At 37.8% G+C, this 22,450-nt stretch overlaps 1 protein-coding gene and 1 pseudogene across 2 annotated transcripts; one reads left to right on the top strand and one right to left on the bottom strand.

The window, feature by feature from the left end:
* Positions 1 to 152: 152 nt before the first annotated feature.
* On the top strand, positions 153 to 21,765 carry C20H5orf22 (chromosome 20 C5orf22 homolog). Of its 2 annotated transcripts, none has more exons than XM_070774801.1 (9): positions 153 to 315; positions 3,065 to 3,210; positions 5,922 to 6,071; positions 8,575 to 9,004; positions 11,091 to 11,153; positions 11,599 to 11,720; positions 13,078 to 13,144; positions 15,043 to 15,182; positions 18,540 to 21,765. In XM_070774801.1, exons 1-9 carry the CDS (start codon positions 235 to 237, stop codon positions 18,670 to 18,672), a joined length of 1,332 nt encoding a protein of 443 aa, XP_070630902.1. In that variant the 5' UTR covers positions 153 to 234; the 3' UTR covers positions 18,673 to 21,765. The 2 variants fall into 2 exon arrangements, with proteins under 2 accessions (XP_070630902.1, XP_070630903.1); XM_070774802.1 differs by lacking the exon at positions 153 to 315 and adding an exon at positions 3,419 to 3,478 and having other exon boundaries at positions 3,104 to 3,210.
* Positions 13,281 to 13,416, bottom strand: LOC139178080 (U2 spliceosomal RNA; annotated as a pseudogene).
* Positions 21,766 to 22,450: the final 685 nt, after the last annotated feature.

Genomic DNA, 22,450 nt, shown 5'->3' with positions numbered 1-22,450 from the left:
CGGGCTCTCGGCAGCGCCTTGTGCGCGGTGATTGGTGCTTCAATAAGAACGATGGACATCTAAGCCAATCGGTTTTCTGGAGTCTCTGGCGCCCGCCTCCTGCCCCTTACCTCCTCCAATCCGAAACCACAACCGGGTGAGCGCGCGATTACTCCCGGGAGAGGAGGCGGGCCGCAGCTCAGGCTCTTGAGGGAACCTCGGCTCCGAATTTTGGGGACTCACGCGCGCGAAACCATGAGTGAATCCGGGGGACAGCGCGCCCGGCTCCGGCGCTATTCAGAGCTCCCGGTGTGGGTGGTGGAGGATCATCAGGAGGTGAGCGGGCGGCTGACGGGTGCTGGGGCAGGGTCGCGCGAGGACTGAGGCGGCGGCGGAGCCTGGAGATCCGAGCGAGTTGCATTGCTGTGGGGAAAACACCAGGACAGCGACCTTGGAAGAATAGGCTTCGACGTTAATGCGGCGCTTACTACGAGTCCGGCAACTCACTGAACCTTCGCGGTTTGCCCAAAATCCCACGGCCAACGAGTGGCTTCGGGATTCGAACGCGGGCAGTCGGAACTGCAGTAACTCGAGTCCTTAACCTGCTCAAAACTAAGGCTTCCTGCTGTCTCCCGGCCTCCCCTTCACAATTCTGTGGTGTCGGTGGGAGGCTTCTGTTGAGAATATGCACTGTCATCTGTGAAATGGGTACAGAGTAGCTCTCAGAGCCGTTAGTATTATTGTGTGAGTAGTGTGGGCTGCAGTCTATGGGTCCGTCTATGGTCAGTCGGAGACGACTGACAAGACTTAGCAGCACAGCAGCAGCAGCAGGGTGTGCATGAATCTTTTAACACGACGCTATAAAGATATTTTTCTGTTTTTGTAGTAGTGCTACTTTAGAATAGCTAAAATGGTGCCCACATCTAGATTTCTGAAAGCCTGCGAGAGTGCCGTGATCGAAGACTCTCTGTTTTTGATAGCTTTAATAATCCTTAGGAATTCTGTGGATGTTAAAGAGGAAGAGGCCGATTCCAGATGTGCGGATGAATAAAGATAATAGGAAGGAAATTTGGTTTCTCAGGACCTAGAGATAGTGTGCATGGGTCTGAGAGCAAGCATGGGGTAGGTGGTGCTTTCAGATTCAATCTTAACTTAGAACTCTAGAGACTGTAACGGAACAAAGAGCCATACAGAGGACCTAGCCCAGCAACCAGCATCCGAAAGGTGTGAGAAAGACGCAGAGACCCAAGGTAGCTTGAACACATCTTTTATACCAGAGTGTGTATTAACAAGCAATTGTTTCTTCTTTTCTTTCCTTGAGTACCAGAGCTTGTCTGTTTCCTCACATTGTTCTTGAGTTTATGATGGGGGCAACATGCCAACAAGAGATGCCCATTGGAAGTTTTGAGGAAAAAAATAAAGCTTGAGCTGATTGTCTAAATCATCTGCAATGACATTTCATATTTTCCTACTTCTTCACAACTTCAGTTCAGTTCAGTCACTCAGTCTTGTTCGACTCTTTGCAACCCCATGGACTGAAGTGCACCAGTCTTCCCTGTCCATCACCAACTCCCGGAGCTTACCCAAACTCATGTCCATCGAATCGGTGATGCCATCCAGCCATCTCATCCTCTGTCGTCCCTTTCTCCTCTTGCCCCCAATCCCTCCCAGCATCGGGGCCTTTTCCAGTGAGTCAACTCTTCACATGAGGTGGCCAAAGTATTGGAGTTTCAGCTTCAGCATCAGTCCTTCCAGTGAATACCCAGGACTCATCTCCTTTAGGATGGACTGGTTGGATCTCCTTGCAGTCCAAGGGACTCTCAAGAGTCTTCTCCAACACCACAGTTCAAAAGCATCAATTCTTCGGCACTCAGCTTTCTTCACAGTCCAACTCTCACATCCATACATGACCACTGGAAAAACCATAGCCTTGACTAGATGGACCTTTGTTGGCAAAGTAATGTCTCTGCTTTTTAAAATGCTGTCTAGGTTGGTCATAACTTTCCTTCCAAGGAGTAAGCGTCTTTTAATTTCATGGCTGTAGTCACCATCTGCAGTGATTTTGGAGCCCAGAAAAATAAAGTCTGACACTGTTTCCCCATCTATTTCCCATGAAATGGTGGGACCAGATGCCATGGTCTTGGTTTTCTGAATGTTGAGCTCTAAGCCAACTTTTTCACTCTCCTCTTTCACTTTTATCAAGAGGCTTTTTAGTTCCTCTTCACTTTCTGCCATAAGGGTGATGTCGTCTACATATCTGAGGTTATTGATATTTCTCCTGGCAATCTTGATTCCAGCTTGTACTTCTTCCAGCCCACCGTTTCTCATGATGTACTCTGCATTGAAGTTAAATAAGCAGGGTGACAATATACAGCCTTGACGTACTCCTTTTCCTATTTGGAACCAGTCTGTTGTTCCATGTCCAGTTCTAACTGTTGTTTCCTGACCTGCATATAGGTTTCTCAAGAGGCAGGTCAGGTGGTCTGGTAGTCCCATCTCTTGAAGAATTTTCCACAGTTGATTGTGATCCACACAGTCAAAGGCTTTGGCATAGTCAATAAAGCAGAAATAGATGTTTTTCTGGAACTCTCTTGCTTTTTCGATGATCCAGTGGATGTTGGCAATTTGATCTGTGGTTCCTCTGCCTTTTCTAAAACCAGCTTGAACATCTGGTAGTTCACAGTTCATGTATTGCTGAAGCCTGGCTTGGAGAATTTTGAGCATTACTTTACTAGTGTGTGAGATGAGTGCAATTGTGCAGTAGTTTGAGCATTCTTTGGCATTGCCTTTCTTTGGGATTAGCTTCTTGACCTGCCTACAGATTTCTCAGGAGGCAGGTAAGGTGGTCTGGTATTCCCATCTCTTGAAGAATTTTCCACAGTTTATTGTGATCCACACAGTCAAAGGCTTTGGCGTAGTCAATAAAGCAGAAGTTATTTTTCTGGAACTCTCTTGCTTTTTTTATTCACAACTTGATGTGCTTCAAATTTTTTGAAGTTATGTTTAGCCTTGTTTTTCAGCCTGCAGTTGAGTATATACTCATGATTTCAGTGCCAATTCTGAATGTGTACATTATGTTTTACAGGTTCTGCCCTTTATATATCGGGCCATTGGCTCAAAGCATCTTCCTGCAAGTAATATAAGTTTTGTGCATTTCGATTCACATCCAGACCTCCTTATTCCTGTGGATATGCCAGCTGACACTGTATTTGATAAGGAAACACTTTTCGGGTAATACGTGATTTTGTTAATGACCTTTTTATGTGTCTGAAATACACTTTGCAATAGAATGATAAGCAGTTAAGAGAAATAGTTTTTGCTAAGCTTGTGAGTTTTGCTTTTGTTTTGTTTACCTTTTTTATTTTATTTAGAACAAGTATGGACAAACTTTCTCAACAATCCAGATAGTAAATATTTTTTAATTTTTTTTTAATTGAAGGATAATTGCTTTACAGAATTTTGTTGGTTTCTGCCAAACATCAGCATGAATCTGCCATAGGTATGCATATGTCCCCTCCCTCTTAAACCTCTGTCCCATCTCCCTCCCCATCCCACCCTTCTAGATTATCACAGAGCTACTGTTTGAGTTCCGTGAGTCATACAGCAAATTTCTATTGGCTCTCTATTTTATGTATGGTAATCTAAGTTTCCATGCTACTGTCTCTATACATTTCACCCTTTCCTTGCTCCCCAGATAGTAAATATTTTAGGCTTGCTGACCATATGGTGTCTGTTGCAGCTAACTGTAAACACTGTGTAAACAAGTGTCAGTGGCTGTGTTCCAATAAAACTTTATTTGGAAAAACAGGTGCCCCAACCACTGTTTGCCAATCTTTGCTTTAGAATATAGAATTTTAAAAGTAGAAGACTTTAGAAATTATCTGGGCTAATTCTCTCTTCTCCCCTTTAAAAGTCTGATACGGAGGCCTAGGAAAATGTGTCTTGAACTCATAGTTCAATAATCATATATGCAACGCATCTTAAATTTGTGTATCCTTTCTTCCAGTATTGAATCCCTCCAACCTCCCAATTTATTTTATTTTCAGGTCACAAATCCTATTGACTTTCGGTTATATAAAACCATAGTCACTAAATGGTGACTTACTAAGCACTCTTCAATGATAAAGTTCCCTGAAATCCTGTCATTGTCTTTTTACTGATGTGTTTATTACAGTGTAGCCTACTCCTACAAAATAAAAAATTACATAGCAGTTATTCTCTTGTTATAATATAAAACTAAAATATAGATGCTGTGTGAATTAATTTTAACCTACTACATTTCTTTTAGTTGACTCTAAAACTGGCTCAGAACATTCATCTCTAAAGAAATGTGGTAGCCCTACCATTGTCCTTACTCTCTTCTATATTTAGAGGTTTTATATTTTATAAATTGAAAAAAATTATGAAGCAGTTATGATGACCATACAGTTAGTCATAGAATAGTAGTTTTAAAACCTTTAATGTCAGGATTTCTATATACCCTTAAAAATTCTTGAGTTTTTTTTTATGTGGGGTATATTTAGTGATATTTACCATATTGAAATTCAAACTGAGACATCTAAAATATTCATTCCATGGGACTTCCCTGTGATCCAGTGGCTAAGACTCTGAACTCCCAATGCAGGAGGCCAAGTTTGATCCTTAGTCAGGGAGCTAGATCCTACATGCTGCAACTAAATAAATAATAAATAAATAAATAAAAATATTTTTTTAATGTTAATTCATTTCAAAATAATAGACCTTTATATGTTAGCATAAATATTTTTATGAAAGACAAACATATTTTCTAAAGCAAAGGCGATCAGGGTAACTAAATTTTTGCAAATCTTTTTTTTTTAATAATTTTTAAAATTTATTTATTTTTTAATTGAAGGATAATTGCTTTATAGAATTTTGTTGTGTTCTGTCACACTTCAACATTAATCAGCCATAGTTTGCAGATCTTTTTAATACTTGCCTTTATAGAAAACAGCTAAATACTCAAGATTCTGCATTCAGTCTGTTACCATATATTGTTTTGGTGGAAGTGTATGAAGAAAATTCACAAGTATTTTGATAGCCTTTCCAGCTGTTGTGTGTGTTTAGTTGCTCAGGCGTGTCCGACTCTTTGCAACCCCGTGGACTGTAGCCTGCCAAGCTCTCTGTCCATGGGGATTCTCAAGGCAAGAATACTGGAGTGGGCTGCCATGCCCTCCTCCAGGGGATCTTCCCAACCCAGGGATCGAACCCAGGTCTCCCGAATTGCAGGCAGATTCTTTACAATCTGAGCCACCAGGGAAGCCCAGCTAATTGTGAATATTCTTTAATACTGTACCAGAACTTCACAAATGTTCATTCCTTAAAGCTTAGTTGAAGTGTAGAATCCAGCAATTCACATTCAAGCCTGATCAACTGTGGTTTATCAATCAGTCTTCCTTGCAAGAAAAATGGTGTTCAGCTTGCAATTCACTTACAAGTGCTTTCCCTTGAGACAACCATGGTACTTCAAAGTATATTGCAGAAGTGCTTTCAGTGTTCTTCCTGTTTTGGCACACAGATTACTTTAAAATGTATGCTCAGGATCAAGATTTAATAAAATCATGAAAGACATGCTCATGCAAAACTGGATGGGAATGTGGGGCACTGGTGCTTGGTATTGATGAGTACAGTGACAGCTAGTAGAGTTTGGTGCCTTTGCCTTGATTAATCTTAGAACATCAACCACCATTGTTTTGTACTGTCAGCATATATGTCAATACAGTGAAAAAGAGAAGTAATGCCTTGGTGTTATTAGGAAAATAGTTTGGTCTAGTGGTCACACTGAAAAGGTCCGGGAAACCCTGCAAGGGCCCTTGGACCATGCTTTGAAACCTGCTATCTTAAAATATTCTTATGAATGAAATTACATTTGGAAAAACCCACTCACTAATAGTTTTTATGCTTCCTCTCTGTTTCTTTTCCAGAGAATTAAGTATTGAGAATTGGATTATGCCTGCAGTTTATGCTGGCCATTTTTCTCATGTAGTATGGCTTCATCCCACATGGGCTCAGCAAATCAGAGAGGGCAGGCATCACTTTTTAGTAGGCAAAGACACTTCTACCACAACAATCAGGTAATTTCCTCATATTCACGTGTATGAAAGGGAGTGGATACTTCTATCTCGTTTTGGAATCCCTGTAATAACTTATAAGCATCTCTACAAACAATTGGGGTCAGATTAGCCCACAACTTTTCCAAAAAGAGTTCTCGAAACACCAGGAACAAGTTTTCCAGTCTCTTTTTCACACACCGTTCATATTTTGTTGCTGGTCAAGTTGATTTTTGAATAAAATGATCTTCATCCTCTGGAACCCTGACTCTGTTGATAACTAACTCCATTAAATCATTGGTGTACCTTATAGAAATGTATTTAATAATACATTTTATTAGTTCCTTCCAATGTACATGTTGTTGGCTGAATTTAACAATTAGCATTGAAAAAGCAAAATTAATCTCATTTTGATTTCTTACATTCAATGGCTTAAAAGTCGATTCAGCGTTTTAATTTTATCAATATGATTAGCTTTCGATAATTATTTAATCTAAATTAAATAACAGCATCCTAAAAAAATAAATAAATAAATAAATAAAATAAATAAATAACAGCATCCTTTGACTTGAGTTTTATGCACAACTATTTCTGTTGTGTAAGCTGTTTAACCAGTGTTTTGTGTTTCTTGTGATACTGTAATATCTTTAGAAATACCAGAATGTTCTTGGCTTTCTAAATTCTCTTGTTGTGGAGTGAATGTTTTAAGCAGTGGAATCATAACTTCTAGAACCTAGAGGATAGTAGGAGGAAATGGTAATACATTGAAAATGAAATGCAGGCTTTCTCAATGAAAATGATACTTTTTATTTGATTTATTTATCTGATTTATTCTTAGTGATATTGATAATAAAAGTTATACATAATACTGGCTTATATGAAATAGTGTTAGGGTTTTTATTGAGTACTTCAGTGAGTAGGCCTTATTTAACCTGTAACAGGTTTCTGCAAAGTCAAATCTCAGCAATCTGAAACAGACATTTGAAATTCAATGTGTAACAATAATATTAGGATGATGTTGATTATCATGATTTTAGTTAATCCTGCAAGTAAAAATGTATGGAAGAGACACACATACAGGTATGCAGCCTGAGATGTATGTGTGTGATGAGCAAAGTAAGATATTCCTTATTAAAGAAAAATACCCATTTAGGTTGGTGGATACAGCATTGGTCTTTCTTAGGGTGGTGCATGTGTGCTAAATCACCTTGGTCGTGTCCAACTCTTTGCAGCCCTATGGACTGTAGCCCACCAGGCTCCTCTGTCCAAGGGATTCTCCAGATAAGAATACTGAAGTGGGTTGCCATGCCCTTCTCTAGGGGATCCTTCCAACTCAGGGATCGAACCCATGTGTCTTATGGCTCCTGCATTGGCAGGCGTGTGCTTTTCCTGCTAGTGCCACCTGGGAATCTTAGGGCGGTACAGTTATTAATAAGCTTGAATATTGGTTTTATTATGTCGTTATTTTTTTTTAGGACGTTATATCTTTTTAAATATAAGGCAGTATATGCTGAAGAGGGGTGGATGAGAAATAAATATGAATACCATCATTCTAAATTGGATAGGTCCTACCCCAGAAGAACCATTTGGTGTCATTGTTCAAAGTACTTACGAAGGCATAGTACAGTTGAAAAGCTAAGAACATGCTGTTATGTCTAAAATCAACAATCTGTAACTTGTAAAATGCTGCACAAGATTTTTTTAAGTTGCTTTACATATTAAAATATTACAGTTATTTGAAATTTAATAAAGCTTTGAAATATGTCAGAGGGAGTTTCTACCAAAAGATATTATTCCCAGGTATAATTTTTCTCTCAAGTGATTTTTTTGGATGCAGTTCCAGCTGGTATGACAGAGATCTAAAGCACTGGCTAAACAGGATCTTTCATTTCTTTTCTCCAGTTAGAGTTTACCATGTGCAGTCCAGGGCCACTACGGCAGCCCTTCAGTTAAACCCCAAATAATTTCTGTCTTTTTGCTCCACCTTCTGTAGAGTGTGGCCTCTGAACTCAGAGTCCAGGTGGGGTTTGCTGCCACCGTGTTCACGTGGCAATGCTCTCCACGCTTCTCTTCCACTCACGACTTTCAAGCAGAACTGAGTCAGCTGGCCACACCTAGCTGAACGATGGTGTGAGTGCGTGCTCAGTCGCCTCAGTTGTGCCCAACTCTTTGCGACCCCATGGACTATACTGTCGTGGAGTTTTCCAAGCAAGAATACTGGAGTGGGTTGGCGTTTCCTAATCCAGGGGATCAAACCCTGACCCAGGGATCAAACCCGGGTCTCCCACATTGCAGGCAGATTCTTTACCATCTGAGCCACCTAGCTGCACAATAGGCTACAAAATATGGTCTTTGGGCAGTTGTGTGCCTAGCTAGAAATTTGAGAACCCTGTTTCCAGAAATTACAAATATTAGAGACAGCTGTCAGTTTTTGTCAAGTATGTCCTTTTTTGTATTTCTGAAAGTCTATATGTTGCCAGCTAATTTGTCCATTTGTCTTGAAAGTAATTTTTTTCCTTTAATCCAGGGTTACAAGTACAGATCATTACTTCCTAAGTGATGGTCTTTATGTAACTGAAGACCTGCTGGAGAACCCAAAACCTTTACAATTGGATGTAATTATGGTAAAACCTTATAAACTCTGTCACAGTCAAGGAGAGAATGATGCAGTGTCTTCTGCTAAGAAGCCAAAGCTAGCCCTGGAGGACTCAGAGAACACTGCCTCTGCTAATGGTGACTCTTGTTCAGAAGGACTGGGAAAGGACACACTGACACAGACAAGGGACCACACTTGGCTACAACCATCATGTTCATGTTCTTCTGAAAGCCACGAATGCCAGACTGCAGTTAGCACCGGAGAGATTCTGGAAATTTTAGAGAAAAGGGATGCATTTGTTTTAGATATTGACTTAGATTTTTTTTCAGTCAAGAATCCCTTCAAAGAAATGTTCACTCAGGTAAATGTGGTGTTTTAAAAATGTGCAGTCAAAATCCAGATACAACTTTTGACTTCCCCCAAATATAACTGATAGCTTGCTAATGATCAGAGCCTTATTGATAATGTAAACAGTAAATTAACACATATTTTGTATATTATATGTATCATATACTGTATTCTTAAGGTAGAGAAAAGGTTGAGAAAATCATAAGGAAAATACATTTATAGTACTGTACTGTATTTATCAGTACTATACATCTATGTCGTGTTTAAAGATGAACCTATATCAGTGTCTTATATGATATGAAACACTGCTACATATATTACTAACACCAGATGTCAAAGATGAAAAGATGTGATGAAGTCATTTATTTACAGTTACAGTGATTCATGCATTGATAACAAGGAAGCAGCAATGTGATTGTTTTAGGTAGCCTAATATAATCAATACAATTACTTCATGGTAGCCTAGTCTGTACACTAATGAATGAATCATTATAAAAATTTTACAGCATATTATGGTCATATTCATAATACAGTATTAGAAATGTTGTTATATAGTTTTCAATACCACTTACCTGTGATAAGTCGATATGCAGTTTCTCCAGTTAGAGAGGCATGTATTCCTTAAAATGTAATTCTTTGAAAGCCAAGTTATAAAGTGATAGGAAAACTAACATATTAGTAATTTTATATTAAATATCATTCATCTTATGCCTATGTAAGGATAGGTTAGTATCTACATACATTTTATTCATTCATGACATACCTTTTTCTTAATTTTTGCAATATTTCTAGGCTGTACAGTTGATCTGCAGATTTTTTTTCAAATCGTTGTGAAGCTCAAAAATCTTTTCCTCTATACTGAAAAATATCCATGTATAAATGGTCCTGTGTGTTTCAAACCCATGTTGTTCAGAGGGCAACTGTAGTGTAACCTGGAGCAAGAGTAGGGGGACCTTGAGTGCCCTCCCAACTTGCAAATAAGAGAGAAAAATTGCCCTCTGTTTCTTTCCTGCTATTGTGAATGTACCAGTAACTATAACTTCCAGCGTTCAGAATTATAAAATGACTTTAGAGATGTTTAGAAAACATGAGAATGGGCTTACCTGGAAGCTAAAAAACCTGACTTTATGAATTTATCCTACAAGTATATGCACCAAATATTTGTAATGGGAATTTCTAAAAGGTTACATAAGTGACTTAATGGCAGTTACTTCTTTTCCAGGGCTATAAGGAAACCTGGGAAAGTGGGAATTTTGTGTCCTTTACACCCTTTGGTGCTTCTGAACTTTTTGAAGAGCATGTATTATACTTATAATAGCTATTTTTTTTAAAGAACATGTTTGGTAGTCAGAAAGATCTAAGTTCTGTTTGTTACTTGTACTGCTTATTAGCTGCATGACCTTGGAAAAGTTACTTAACCTTTCGGATCCATGGTTTCTTCAAGTATAAAATCAAAATAATAATCATACCCAGTCACAGAATTGTTATATGAGGATCGTGCACAGCACTGTGCTTAAGGAATTTTAGATCTTGCCTATAGACCCTTCCTGACAATGCTCCTAAATGGGGCCAGGTAGACCTGCCTCTAATGGGGCTGCCTGGATGTGCTAAATGAGGACAGACATTCTCCTGCGAAATCCTCCCATTGTATCTGTTTGTACTCTAGCCTTCTCTCCTGTGGCTAGGGAATGGACCACAAAGTGAATGTGGAGAGTTTTGTTTTGTTGTTACAAAGATACATATATTTCCTGTACACTTGATCTTAGCCAAAAGGCTGAGAAATGATTGTATTTCCTATACATAGCTAAAATCTGTTTAGATGTTAGGATGTATCCATTTATAGAGTAGAACAGTATTAGAAACATTTTCATTCATTACCTATTGGCCATTAAGTCTTCCATAATTAATATTTATACATTGTTATCATGCCCAGATGAATTTACAATGAAATAATGAATTACATTATTCCCTGATTTCCCAGACTTACCTTTAAATGATTATCTAAGATATTCTTGTATCAATGTCATTTTTTACTTAAAGTATATCATTGAAAAATTAATCTTTTTTCTTCTATATGGATTCTTTGTTTTGGTTTCCAGGAGGAGTACAAAATCTTACAAGAGCTGTACCAATTTAAAAAGCCTGGAAGCAACCTGACAGAGGTATCCTTCGTTTCTTTTGGGCTTGTCTAAAGGGCTTCCCTTTAGTGGTAAAGAATCTGCCTGCCAATGCAGGAGACACAGGTTTGATCCCTGGGTCCACAAGATCCCCTGGAGAAGGGAACGGCAACCCACTCCGGTATTCTTGCCTGGGAAATCCCATGGACAGAGGAACCTGGCTGGCTACAGTCCAGGGCGTGACAAAAGAGCTGGATGCAACTTGGTGACTAAACAACAACAATCTATCACATAGCTAATAATATCTTAGATGATATTAGAGTACTCTCAAACAACGGCCCCAAATCTTGATATGTGTTTCTTGGGGAAACCCATGGTTAGTACTTGAAAATCATGTGTTAACTGATTGAATTGAAATTTTCATTGTAATGGGATTTCACTTATTTTTTGAAAGTAACTATATAATCTCAGCTTTTCAATGTGCTTAAAGGAAGATTTGGTAGATTGTGTTGATAATCGAATTCATCAATTAGAAGATTTAGAAGCTGCTTTTGCTGATTTGTGTGATGGCGATGATGAAGAAACTGTACAGAAATGGGCTTCAAACCCTGGGTAAGACTCTCAAATATTTTTTTTCTTCAACTCTACTGTATTTTAGTCCTAGATATATTGCTAAATTTGCTAGATAAATTGCTTTTTAAAAATTCGTATCTTTAGCTATGTGTATTACCTATTCAAAATATTCAGTGCAGTTTTCACTTTAAAATAAAGTGTTCAGAAACATCCCTGAAATATAAATATCATAGAACTTTATTGTCATTAAGGAAAGCAGTGGTATAGAAGAATAAACCATCATAATATTAATCCTATCAGTAACTACTAATTAGGCAGTTTAACATAAGTTAGTTTTTTCTCTTTAGTAGAGGGAACTAGATCTAAAAATGATTCCCCTTCTTTGAAATTATGTTGGAAGAGGGAGAGATAGAAACAAGTCTCAGAACATGATTCTCCCCAGAAATACTTTGTGTACCTACTATTTTGTGATTTTGTGAAGTCTCAAGCCAAACTTAAGCTTAAATCAAACAAAATAGACAACTTTAGAATCCTGAATCTAGCCCACAGATGGAGCCACCTTCCACTGAAACCCACCCATCTGCTGAGCACGCTTAGCTCTTCACCACCTGCAGGCAGTTCTGTTACAGACCTGAAGAAAAAACAAAGGAAAAGTAAGATAGCAAGAAAAGTCTCCCCAAACTTAGCATGCCCCCAAAAGGGTCATACCCTCAGCATGAACAAGTCTTCACTGTTCCTAAGGAAGTAGAAGAGGTGGGTGACTAGGGTCCAGAACCCCAGAAAGTGTCGTTAATAAGAAGGAAGAAGTAACAGGATCAGTGGGTAGACAGGCCTCCATACCTCCATTTTTGTTTACTTTTTCCCTCCCAACAGATGAGTGGGTATTGGTAGAGGAGGCGTTAAAATACTCGAAACATTAATTAATCAAGGCTTCCAAAGAGTTCCACCTATATTAAATAACTTAAAAGCACCATTGTTATTATATCAAATGGTATAGAACTTTACCAGTTATAATTGTATATGTGAATAAATATGTCCTGCATTTTTTTCTCAGTTTTTGGGAAACTATCTTCATCATGGTACGCTAAACACTTACTGCTGACCAAAATAATTAAGTCATGGTAGAGTTTTCGTTCTTAAAGAGGAAAATCTCAAGTTTCTTGAGTGTTAATTTTCAATCTTTATTACAGTCTGTAATCTTTTAAGTAAGAAAACAGCAGGGAACATTTATTTCTTAATATTTTAAGATGATATTTGAACAACTCTTATCTTTCATTTCCAAAACATCATATAAAACTTACTGTTAATGGTAAATTTTAAGGGTAATGTATCATTTGCTACTGTCATTTTAGTTTTGAGGTGGTGTAATGTTTAATTGAGGGATTCTTTTTTCCAGAATGGAATTACTAGTTCCACTGGTACAGAGTTTGAAAAAACGGATGGAAGCACCGGACTATGAAATGGTAAATGTTTATATTGAAGTATAAAATTGACCCTTTAAGAAAGGTACTTTTGTGGCTAGAAAAATGTGCCCTCTGTTAAAGTGATTCACTTTTATTTGTATTCCTGGAAAGTATGAATGGACATTTTTTTTGTGGAAAAAATATATACTTTTTAGAAGTCAGAATACTGGAAAAGCTTTCCAGGAAAAACATGCTTTTGCTAATTTTATATACGAAGTAAAAGTGCTGTTGACTTTTTACACTTGATCTTAGCCAAAAGGCTGAGAAGTGATGCTATGGACTTTTTAATTTTGTCTATGATCAGATATCCCTTTGCCAGAGAAAAGAAAGTATACAGTTTCTAAATTTGCTCATTCTTTATTTGTTCATTTTTATGCTCCTTTCACATTTCTTTCTTTCCTCTCTGAAAACTTTTCTGGTTAAAAAACCAAACAGACAAAAGAAGGCATTGTGGCCAGCACATCTTAACTATATTAGCTGTATAACTTTGTTTGCACAGCAAATCTGAATACTATTTTAAAAGAAGATGCCCTTAATGATAATTTCTTTATTTTTATATCATTTTGCAATATCTGAGTATAAATTTTCCCATTTGAAATTCAGGTCCCCTTTTCTCAAATTTTGTGCCAGAGCTGAGACCACCAGTTCTGCTTCTTTTACTTGTAGTGTTTATTTAATAAATTGTGGTTTTACTTTAGTGTTTTATTTAGTTGTGGTATATAATCAAACCACCTTATTTGAACTGAAGTTTATGTATTGATTTAATGCTAGTTTTGTAGGAATAGAAAATACCAGCAAAAGACTATTTGGTTAAATCAGAGCTAACTCAAAGCTCGCCCTTATTTTTTAATGGCAAACTTTAAAAATGATAGAAGACTCAGGGTTTAAAAGTGCTTTGAGCTCATATGATATTATTGAAAGTATCTTCATGCAGGTCTACTTTAGTCATTACTTTGCATCTGAATTTTCTGGTGAGGGGGCAAGAGTTTTGTACACTGTTTGTTGAGAAAAAGGATGGCATAGGCCTGGTAGCAGATTATGTAGCCAGATGCGATATACCCATAGCTGCAGGATTAGAACACTAAGTATTTTGATCATTTTAGTAGAAAAGAACATGCAAAGTCTCTCTTTTTAGTGTATTGACCAATCATTGCCAGTTAAATCTTTGATGTGTATCCAGAGCCTCCAGTAATATAGTAAATTAGTGGGTTTTTCCTATGCTTTGCACTTATGTACCCTAGACAAAACTATAATACATTTGAATTCCACTTTTTAAAAGTTTAAAGCAGGGGCTGCAAAATGTCAGCCTGTGGGCCATTTCTTGCTTTCAGGCATATTTAATTTAGTGCTAAGACTGAAACACCAGTCATTTACATTTAAAACACATGTATATCAGTATATATGGTTATACATAAAGCATAGAAACTCGAAACAATAGGTTCAGTAAGGTAGGAGAAAGACTTTCATCTTGTATCCTCTTGAAGCTTTAAATGTAGTACTTGTTGGATGTATTTAAAAAGTAAAATAATTTCTTGAAAGAAAGGAAATGTGAGAATACTATGTATAGACTTTTTAAAATCTAAGTAAAATGAATAACTTGATAGAAAATGTAAATTGTCAAAATAGACTCAAGTAAAGACAGAAACAGAGTGAATCTACAATTATAAAATAAATTTTAAAATTGTTCCTAGAAAAGGCATCAGGCCCAAACAGGTGTACAGGCCAGTTCTTCCAAAACATCAGAGAACAGATAGCTTCTGTGGCATGGAAATTGTTAAGGAAAAAGCAATCCTAATCCACAAAAATATTAAAAATTTAGTCATCAAGGCCATTAATGGTTAACGAGTCTTCTAAAGACAACAACATTACCATGTAATTTTTAATTGTCTTATTTTCAGGTTCACCAGGCTGGTCTAACCTGTGATTATTCAGAACTCCCTCACCATATCAGCACAGAACAAGAAATTGAACATCTTATTCAGTCTTTGCATACTGTTCTAAAAAATTTCCCAAAACCTACTCTAGTGACAATTGCAAGGTAAGTGCAGTAGCTTGAATAATGGCCCACCAAATATGTCCACGTCCTAATCTCCAGCACTTATGAATATGATGCCTTATATGGCAAAAGGGACTTTACAGATATGATTAACTTAAGGATCTTGAAAATGAAACAATTATCCTGGATTATCTGGGTGAGCCTAGTGTAATCACAAAGGTCTGAATAGGAGGAAGACAGGAAGGTCAGAATGAGAGAATGGAGGATGCTAGACTGTGGACTTTGAAGATGGGGTTTGAACTGAAGAGTGCAGGAAGCCTCTGGAAGCTGGAGAGGCAGGGAAGCAGATTCTTTCCCTAGAGCCTAGAGAAGAAATACAGCCCTGCCAGCACCTTTGTTTTAGGACATCTGACCTCCAACAGAATTATAAGATGATGAATTTGTTTTACTTTAAGTCACTAAGTTTGTAGTGATTTGTTACAGTGGCAGTAGGAAATTTAAGTCTCCATAGATGAATCTAATGATTACTAATACAATAGTTCTTACCAACTTTTTACCTACTCAGCTCAAAATTCAGGTGTTATATTTTCTTTTTCCTATTGGTGGTGGCTGGCAAACAGCATACAATTCCTGTTATCTTGTCTTTGAAGTTGGTGATGTTATTCAGTTGAACATAAGAAATTCCAATATCTGTGTGCTGCAGATAAATAGCTGCTGCCATGTTTTACATTTGAATGTATAAATGTGCTGAATAGTTATAGCAGTTTAATAAAAATTTCTGTATTAATCTTTGGCCTCATTCTTCATGGAACTGTTTCTAAAATAATACTTTAAATGTTCAGGCAAGTTATAGTTACTTATTTTATGACAACTTTTTTGTGACTCTCTTTACCATTCGTAATGAATTCATAAATAATCTAATCTAAATACACATACATCAGTTGGTAAAGAATCTGCCTTCAATGCAGGAGTTTGATTCGTGGGTCAGGAAGATCTGCTGGAGAAGGGATAGGCTACCCACTCCAGTATTCTTGGGCTTCCCTTGGGGCTCAGCTGGTAAAGAATCCACCTGCAATGCCAGAGACCTGGGTATAATCCCTAGATTGGGAAGATCCCCTGGAGAAGGGAAAGGCTACTCCAGTATTGTGGCCTAGAGAATTCCATGTACCATGCAGTCTATGGGGTTGCAAAGAGTCGGACACAACTGAGCGACTTACACTTTCTTTCTTTCACATACACATATAACTTAAATATATTTAGATAGCATGTACAATGTGTGGATGATGTAATTGTCTTAGTCCGTTCCGGCTGCAATAACAAAAATACCTTAGACCAAATAGCTTATAAACAACGGATATTTCTCACAGTCCTGTAGACTAGGAAGTCCAAGATGAGAGTACCAGCAGAATCACTGTCTGGTGAGGACCTGCTTCCTGATTCATAGACAGCCATCTTCTCTCTGTAACCTCACATAGAAGGAAGGGGTGAAGATGCTCCCTGGAGTCTCTTTAATAAAGGTATTAATCTCATTCATGAGGACTCCACCCTCTGACTTGATCACTTCCAAAGACCCCCCCACCTCCAAATATCATCACATTGGAATTAGATTTCAACACAGGAATTTTGGGGGCACATAAACATTTTAGTTTATAACAATAACCTACCTACACATATAATTTAAATATACATTAAATATATACACACACCAAAAAAATAATAGCACAAAGGAGAAAGGAGAGTAATTGATGATAAAATAATACATATTAAAATGCCATGCCAAACTGGAATCTTTACAAAGAGTCACTAAATGTAACAGTTAAAAATGCAGACAGATCCAGCCAGTTGTGTTGCCCACATACCGTGAATAGCACTACTATAGGAACATGGTTATTCTAGTCATAGCAAGCTCTTGATAAAGTTCTGAACTTAAAGTCTAATCTTCCCTCAGTTCACAGAGTATCTGCATTCCTGGAAAATTTAGTTTAATCCATTTCAAAAATACAGAAGACTATTTGTAGAAAACTATTAAAAATAGGCTCAAAAAATTAAAACCAAATTTTTCACTTATTTAAATGCTCCATGGACTTTGGAAACTGCAGGACACAGGAAAATTCATATTCATATTGCAGGAGTATCCTACATATTGCAAACACTCACAATATGCAGACCCTCTCTCCTAATTGTTATTGTGACAAAAATGTACCTGCAGATTTCCAAAACTCCTTCCTGGGGGTTGCTCCCATCAGGAGCTACTCTAATACTGTTTTCAAGAAGCCAGAAATCTGTGTGAAAGCATCAAAGTGTCCCTGTTTGTTAAGGCTAATAAGTTAAGCTTTTACATATCATGCTTTCTTCAAGGTCTTTATCCATATGTATATGTTAGACATTATTTAATTTAAAATTGCTCTGTGGCATTTATCATGTGTTACATGTTTACGTCAAGCCTCAGATATAGCCTAATCACCATAGAATGAAATGAGCTCATCAGAAGTCTTACAGATTATTTCTTTAGGTCTAAAATACTTGAATAAGGAGTAGGCTAGATAACTAATTTCATTTCCTTCTATAAACATTCCCATGCCATTTTCCAATCTAGTGGAATTTCCAATGGCTTTCCTCACCCTAGTCTAGAACCAGGAGGCACTATGAAATCATTTTAGATACTAACTCAACTAAAATTGTCAACAGCATTGTTACTGGCTGGTGCCACCCAAATTGTAGTCAGTGATTCTAGAAAGACTCAAAATACAAATTCCTGCCCCATACCTCTTTGCTCTTTCCTCCTTAGTACCACCTAGGAGACTAATCCCAACACCAGCACATCCGCACATTTCATTTTGGATGATCTTGTACACTTGTGTGGTGAGCAGATTATTTATAGAGGCAGAACCCTTTTATCATTTGGAAAGCCTCTACCCTCATAATTTCTTTCCTGTTTGTAGACATAATAAAAGAACGTGAAACATGATGCCCAGTCACTAACATAATTAGCACCAGTGTTCCCAAGCAACGTCTCCCTCACATGGAAACAAGGGCCTCGTATTAAGCACTGGGGCTTTGGAAATGTGCTTTATGGTGTTGAATCCCATCACCAGCACATACAGTATGTGACCCATGCAGGTTAATCCTTCTCTGTTTGACTCCTTTAAAGGGATGGTAAAGATATCTATTTCATAGAGTTGCTGAGAAGGTTAAAGAACATAAAACATGTAATGCACCTGACATATAGTAAAGGTTTAGTAGCTTTCAACTATTATTATTCCAGAATTGAATACAGCTTCATTTTTACTTTACATTGAATTCAACACACACAGGCTTTTCCTCACTGCCCAGTATGATCTCATTCTACTTATGTATATTTTTCTTTTCTTTCCTTTCTCTTTCTTTTCTCGGTTCCAGGTCAAGTCTGGATGATTACTGTCCTTCTGAGCAAGTTGAAACCATTCAAGAAAAAGTCCTCAGTGTGCTGCATTCCCTCTACGGGGCTCTAGACATTCACCTGATGTATTCAGCAGAGTCTACTGCACCTTGAAGCATCACAGCACTAGGCTCCTGTTACAGCTTGATGGAGTAACAGGGTTTTCATTAACTGATTTTCAAATGAGTCTTCCAGAGAATACCTTAATAGTATTGAATAACTTTCCATTTAAAATTTTTCAGGTATTTTGAATCTCCAAACAGATATCACCAGTTGTTGAATGATGGCAAATTTTTTTGGCATCAAGCTTACCCCCAAGTGATGGATCTGATGCTCATCTTTCTTCCTATCCATCACTGTCATCTTCACTTTTGTGATGGGTTTTTCCTCTTTTCCCCTCTTCTGCTTAGGTCGGTTGGACTATATGAGATTCATTCATTCATTTATTCATTCATTCAGCCAATGGACATTTTTTGAACTCATACATGTGCTGGTCATAATTTAGTGCTGATTATATGGTTACAAACAGAATAGACAAGGCCCCTGCCCTCCTGGTGGACAGCTAAGAAACATATTAAGGATTGTGAGACATGTTATGAAAGAAAGGAGAACCACAAACATGTTTAAGTGTACTATTAGTACTCAGGGCATCCTGGCCTTACAGGAAGGTAACATTCTCAAGCTACTACCGAAAAAAAGTAAATAGATAAACTTGACAGTCTGTGAGTGTTTCCAGGATCTGGCCCAGCTTTTACAGAATGCTTTCAACATTGTTGGTATTAAGGAGGTCTATTTGAGTAAATTCAATTAAACAAAAAGTAACTTTTCTTTGCTAATCAATAAAATCCCCCAGGGTTTTTATTCCTCCAGATGGTGAGTATGGGAGTCAAATATCCTTATAGTTCCTAAATGCCACTTCATTGGCAGTCTTGGTTGATAATTTTTTCAAATAAACCAGCTTTTTATGTAAATAGTAGGGAAAAACTTGAGTCCTTGATTCTGATATCATAAATACCCAAGGATGTAACTGCCTTCCACCTGCCTCTCCATAAGTAAGAGAGCCTACCTAAGGTACTCTTGATCATGAAACTTTTTGTTTACATAATTTGCCAATGTCTTCCTCTCTTCAGTATTCCTCATGTTCAGTAATCATTTTTAAACTGCCTTCTTGGTTTCCTTTAAAAAGTAGGATGTCATTTAAAGAAAAAAAACCCATTCAGTCCTCACTTTTTTAGCACAGCAGTCGTTTTAATTTTTGCACGTATCTTTCAGGACTTGCACAGGTGTTTCTTTTGGGTTGCATGTAGCTGAAATTAGTGTTTCCTGACTTAATACCCAAGGTCATGTTGCCATTGCCAGTCAGTAGATGGCACCAGATCCCCTTTTTCCAATGATTGTATTTTACAGCAAACCTTTCTTGTCCCTAAGTTGATTTCCCAAGACTGATAAGTATAAGTGCTTATTTCTGTGTGAAAAGCAAAGCAAAGTGATTTAGCCTTCCATTTTGATAGAACATTGTATGCCAGAAAGTGTAATTTCCCTGTAAAATCAGAATTGCAAAAAGTGCTATTTATTTTTCAGTGTTGAAAAAATTTTATTACAGTTCTGTAAGTGAGGTTGCTTTTATAAGTAAATTATTTTGCCTGCTAAAATAAATTAAAAAGTGTGTTAAGATTTTAAAGATTTAAAACCAAACTATAGAACTAATTAATCGTATTTGGTCTTGGGGTGTTCCTAGCATTGATCTTGTAAGTCTGGTTTAATAGTCATTTATTATGGGTCCTATGAACTCAGATGAAGTTCGTCATTGTTTTTAATTCAGGTAGAATGAAAGGGCATCAGTTTCCTTTTTAAGAACATTCACATTGTTCTCATGCTCTGTAATTCTCTTTGAAGAATAAAATTCAGTTCCTACTTGTTAAGTGGAACCAACTTAGTAAATTATGTCTCTGCACATTTCAAATAGGAAGGTACTTAGTTTATCAAGACATCCATCATTTCTATTCTAAGTACCAATGAGGAATACCACAGTACAGTGCTTTGAATTATGTACAAATATCACTCAAGCATGGGATTTTGAGCAGCTTTTTGAAAAATGTGACTTAAATATTAGATTAGGCCATAACTTTGGTAACTGACAAGTATATATTTCTCAGTATCTAGGGGGAAATTTTTTTTAATCTAGAAATTTTTTTGTAGACATCTTATCTTTGTCTTCTAGGTTCCCGGGAAACTCTTAGTCAAAGGCCTTCACTTGTTATATGATCTTCTCTCCAAATCTTCATTTTAGTAGTAGTGGCCCCAGATTGCTGACAGTATATGCATCACACTGAAAATAGTTTATAGTATATTTCTTAGTATAAGATTTCTCATTTACCGAACTTAATAGAAAGCATTTTCATAAAACAGGAAATTTTTGTTAAACATCTTTCAGAAATGCTCAAGATACCTGAGGATCATGTGTGAAAATACTAACTATGGGACTGTACTGTACCACCTGGTCGTCCTGCATTGCAGCACTCTCTTGAAATGCTTGTTTGTGAACTAACTGGTCCTGGACCACCTCTGTGGTTTTGTAGATCTAGCTGCCCTCATGGAATTCCAAACATCAGTGCCTTCTTTTCCTTTATTCTCATTTGAGTTCAACAAATGAAGTTAGAGTGACTACAAAGGTTTCTGTGGACTGTAATTCTTAGGAGAGAGTTCTCTGAACGGTGAACACTCTGGGCACTCACTGGAAGGGTGTAGCTTATCATTACAGAGTAGTAAGCTGGCATTCTGTACATTAGTGTCTTGTGAGTTCAGTTCCTATGATTCAGAAGCAAGAGCACGTTTCAAAGGCTGAGGCTATACAGTTTCACTTCTGTCAAAGACCTTCCTTTTTGACTAGGCAGCCAGCCTTCAGCTCCAGCATTCCTACCATGTCTGTAACTTCAGACAGCCTTCACCAGCAAGCAGATCTCTGAAGCTCACTGATCAGGCATCAGCACTGTTTAGAAGCCTTACCACCCTAGTTGATGTGAATCATGCCAAGGTCAAGACAAGAAGTGTCATGACTGAAACAGAGCATCGTGGTAGGAGTGTGAGCTTCTGAGGGTGTCTGCCTGGCTCCAGTGCCCCCTTCTTCCAGCTGTATGACCTCAGCCTCAGCTTCCCCTTTACAGTGATATTGTGAGAAATAACACGAATAAAGCCCTTAGCACAAGAGCCACTCAGCAAACTGGCTTTTATTTGCAAATCCAATCCTATTTAGAGTATTCTGTGAGAGCTATTCCAGGTCTCAACTGCTCTTCTCATGCCTCCTAAACCCTGGTCTATTTAAACCCCACGTTAGCTTCCACTGTATTCCTGTGAATAGTGGAATTTCACTTTCTTTATTCAAAGAAGGCAGGTCCTTGCCCATAAGGAAAAAAGTAACAGAGGGCTTTAAGCAGAGATACTTAAAACTGTTGTCTTGAATTGGTACAAGCATCCTTTTATTCACAATTGTAAAACTTGTGCACTTAAGAGGGTCTGGGATATAAAAGCCTGCTGCAGTCTCCCTCTACCCTGTCCCTCCTGCTGCTGGTAGATAAAGCTAGAATCTGTGGAGAGAAAACTGTGATGGAGACTATGTTTGGAAGTTGCTACCCCCCACCACTTATAAGTTACCTTCATAGGGCCACTTTTGACATTGCTTATTTGTTTATTTATAAGGGACTTCCCTGCTGGCTAAGATGGCAAAGATTCTGCCTGCAACGCAGGAGACCTGGGTTCGATCCTTAAGTCAGGAAGATCCCCTGGAGAAGGAAATGGCAACCCACTCCAGTATTCTTGCCTGGAGAATTCCAAAACCCCTCATGAACCAACCAGGGCATGACAGGGAGGTGGGAGTAGAGTATCTCCAAGCAGT

The sequence above is a fragment of the Bos indicus genome, chromosome 20 (assembly GCF_029378745.1).
Source record: "Bos indicus isolate NIAB-ARS_2022 breed Sahiwal x Tharparkar chromosome 20, NIAB-ARS_B.indTharparkar_mat_pri_1.0, whole genome shotgun sequence".
NCBI classification, from domain to species: domain Eukaryota; kingdom Metazoa; phylum Chordata; class Mammalia; order Artiodactyla; family Bovidae; genus Bos; species Bos indicus.
This window is presented reverse-complemented; position numbering and strand designations above follow the sequence as displayed.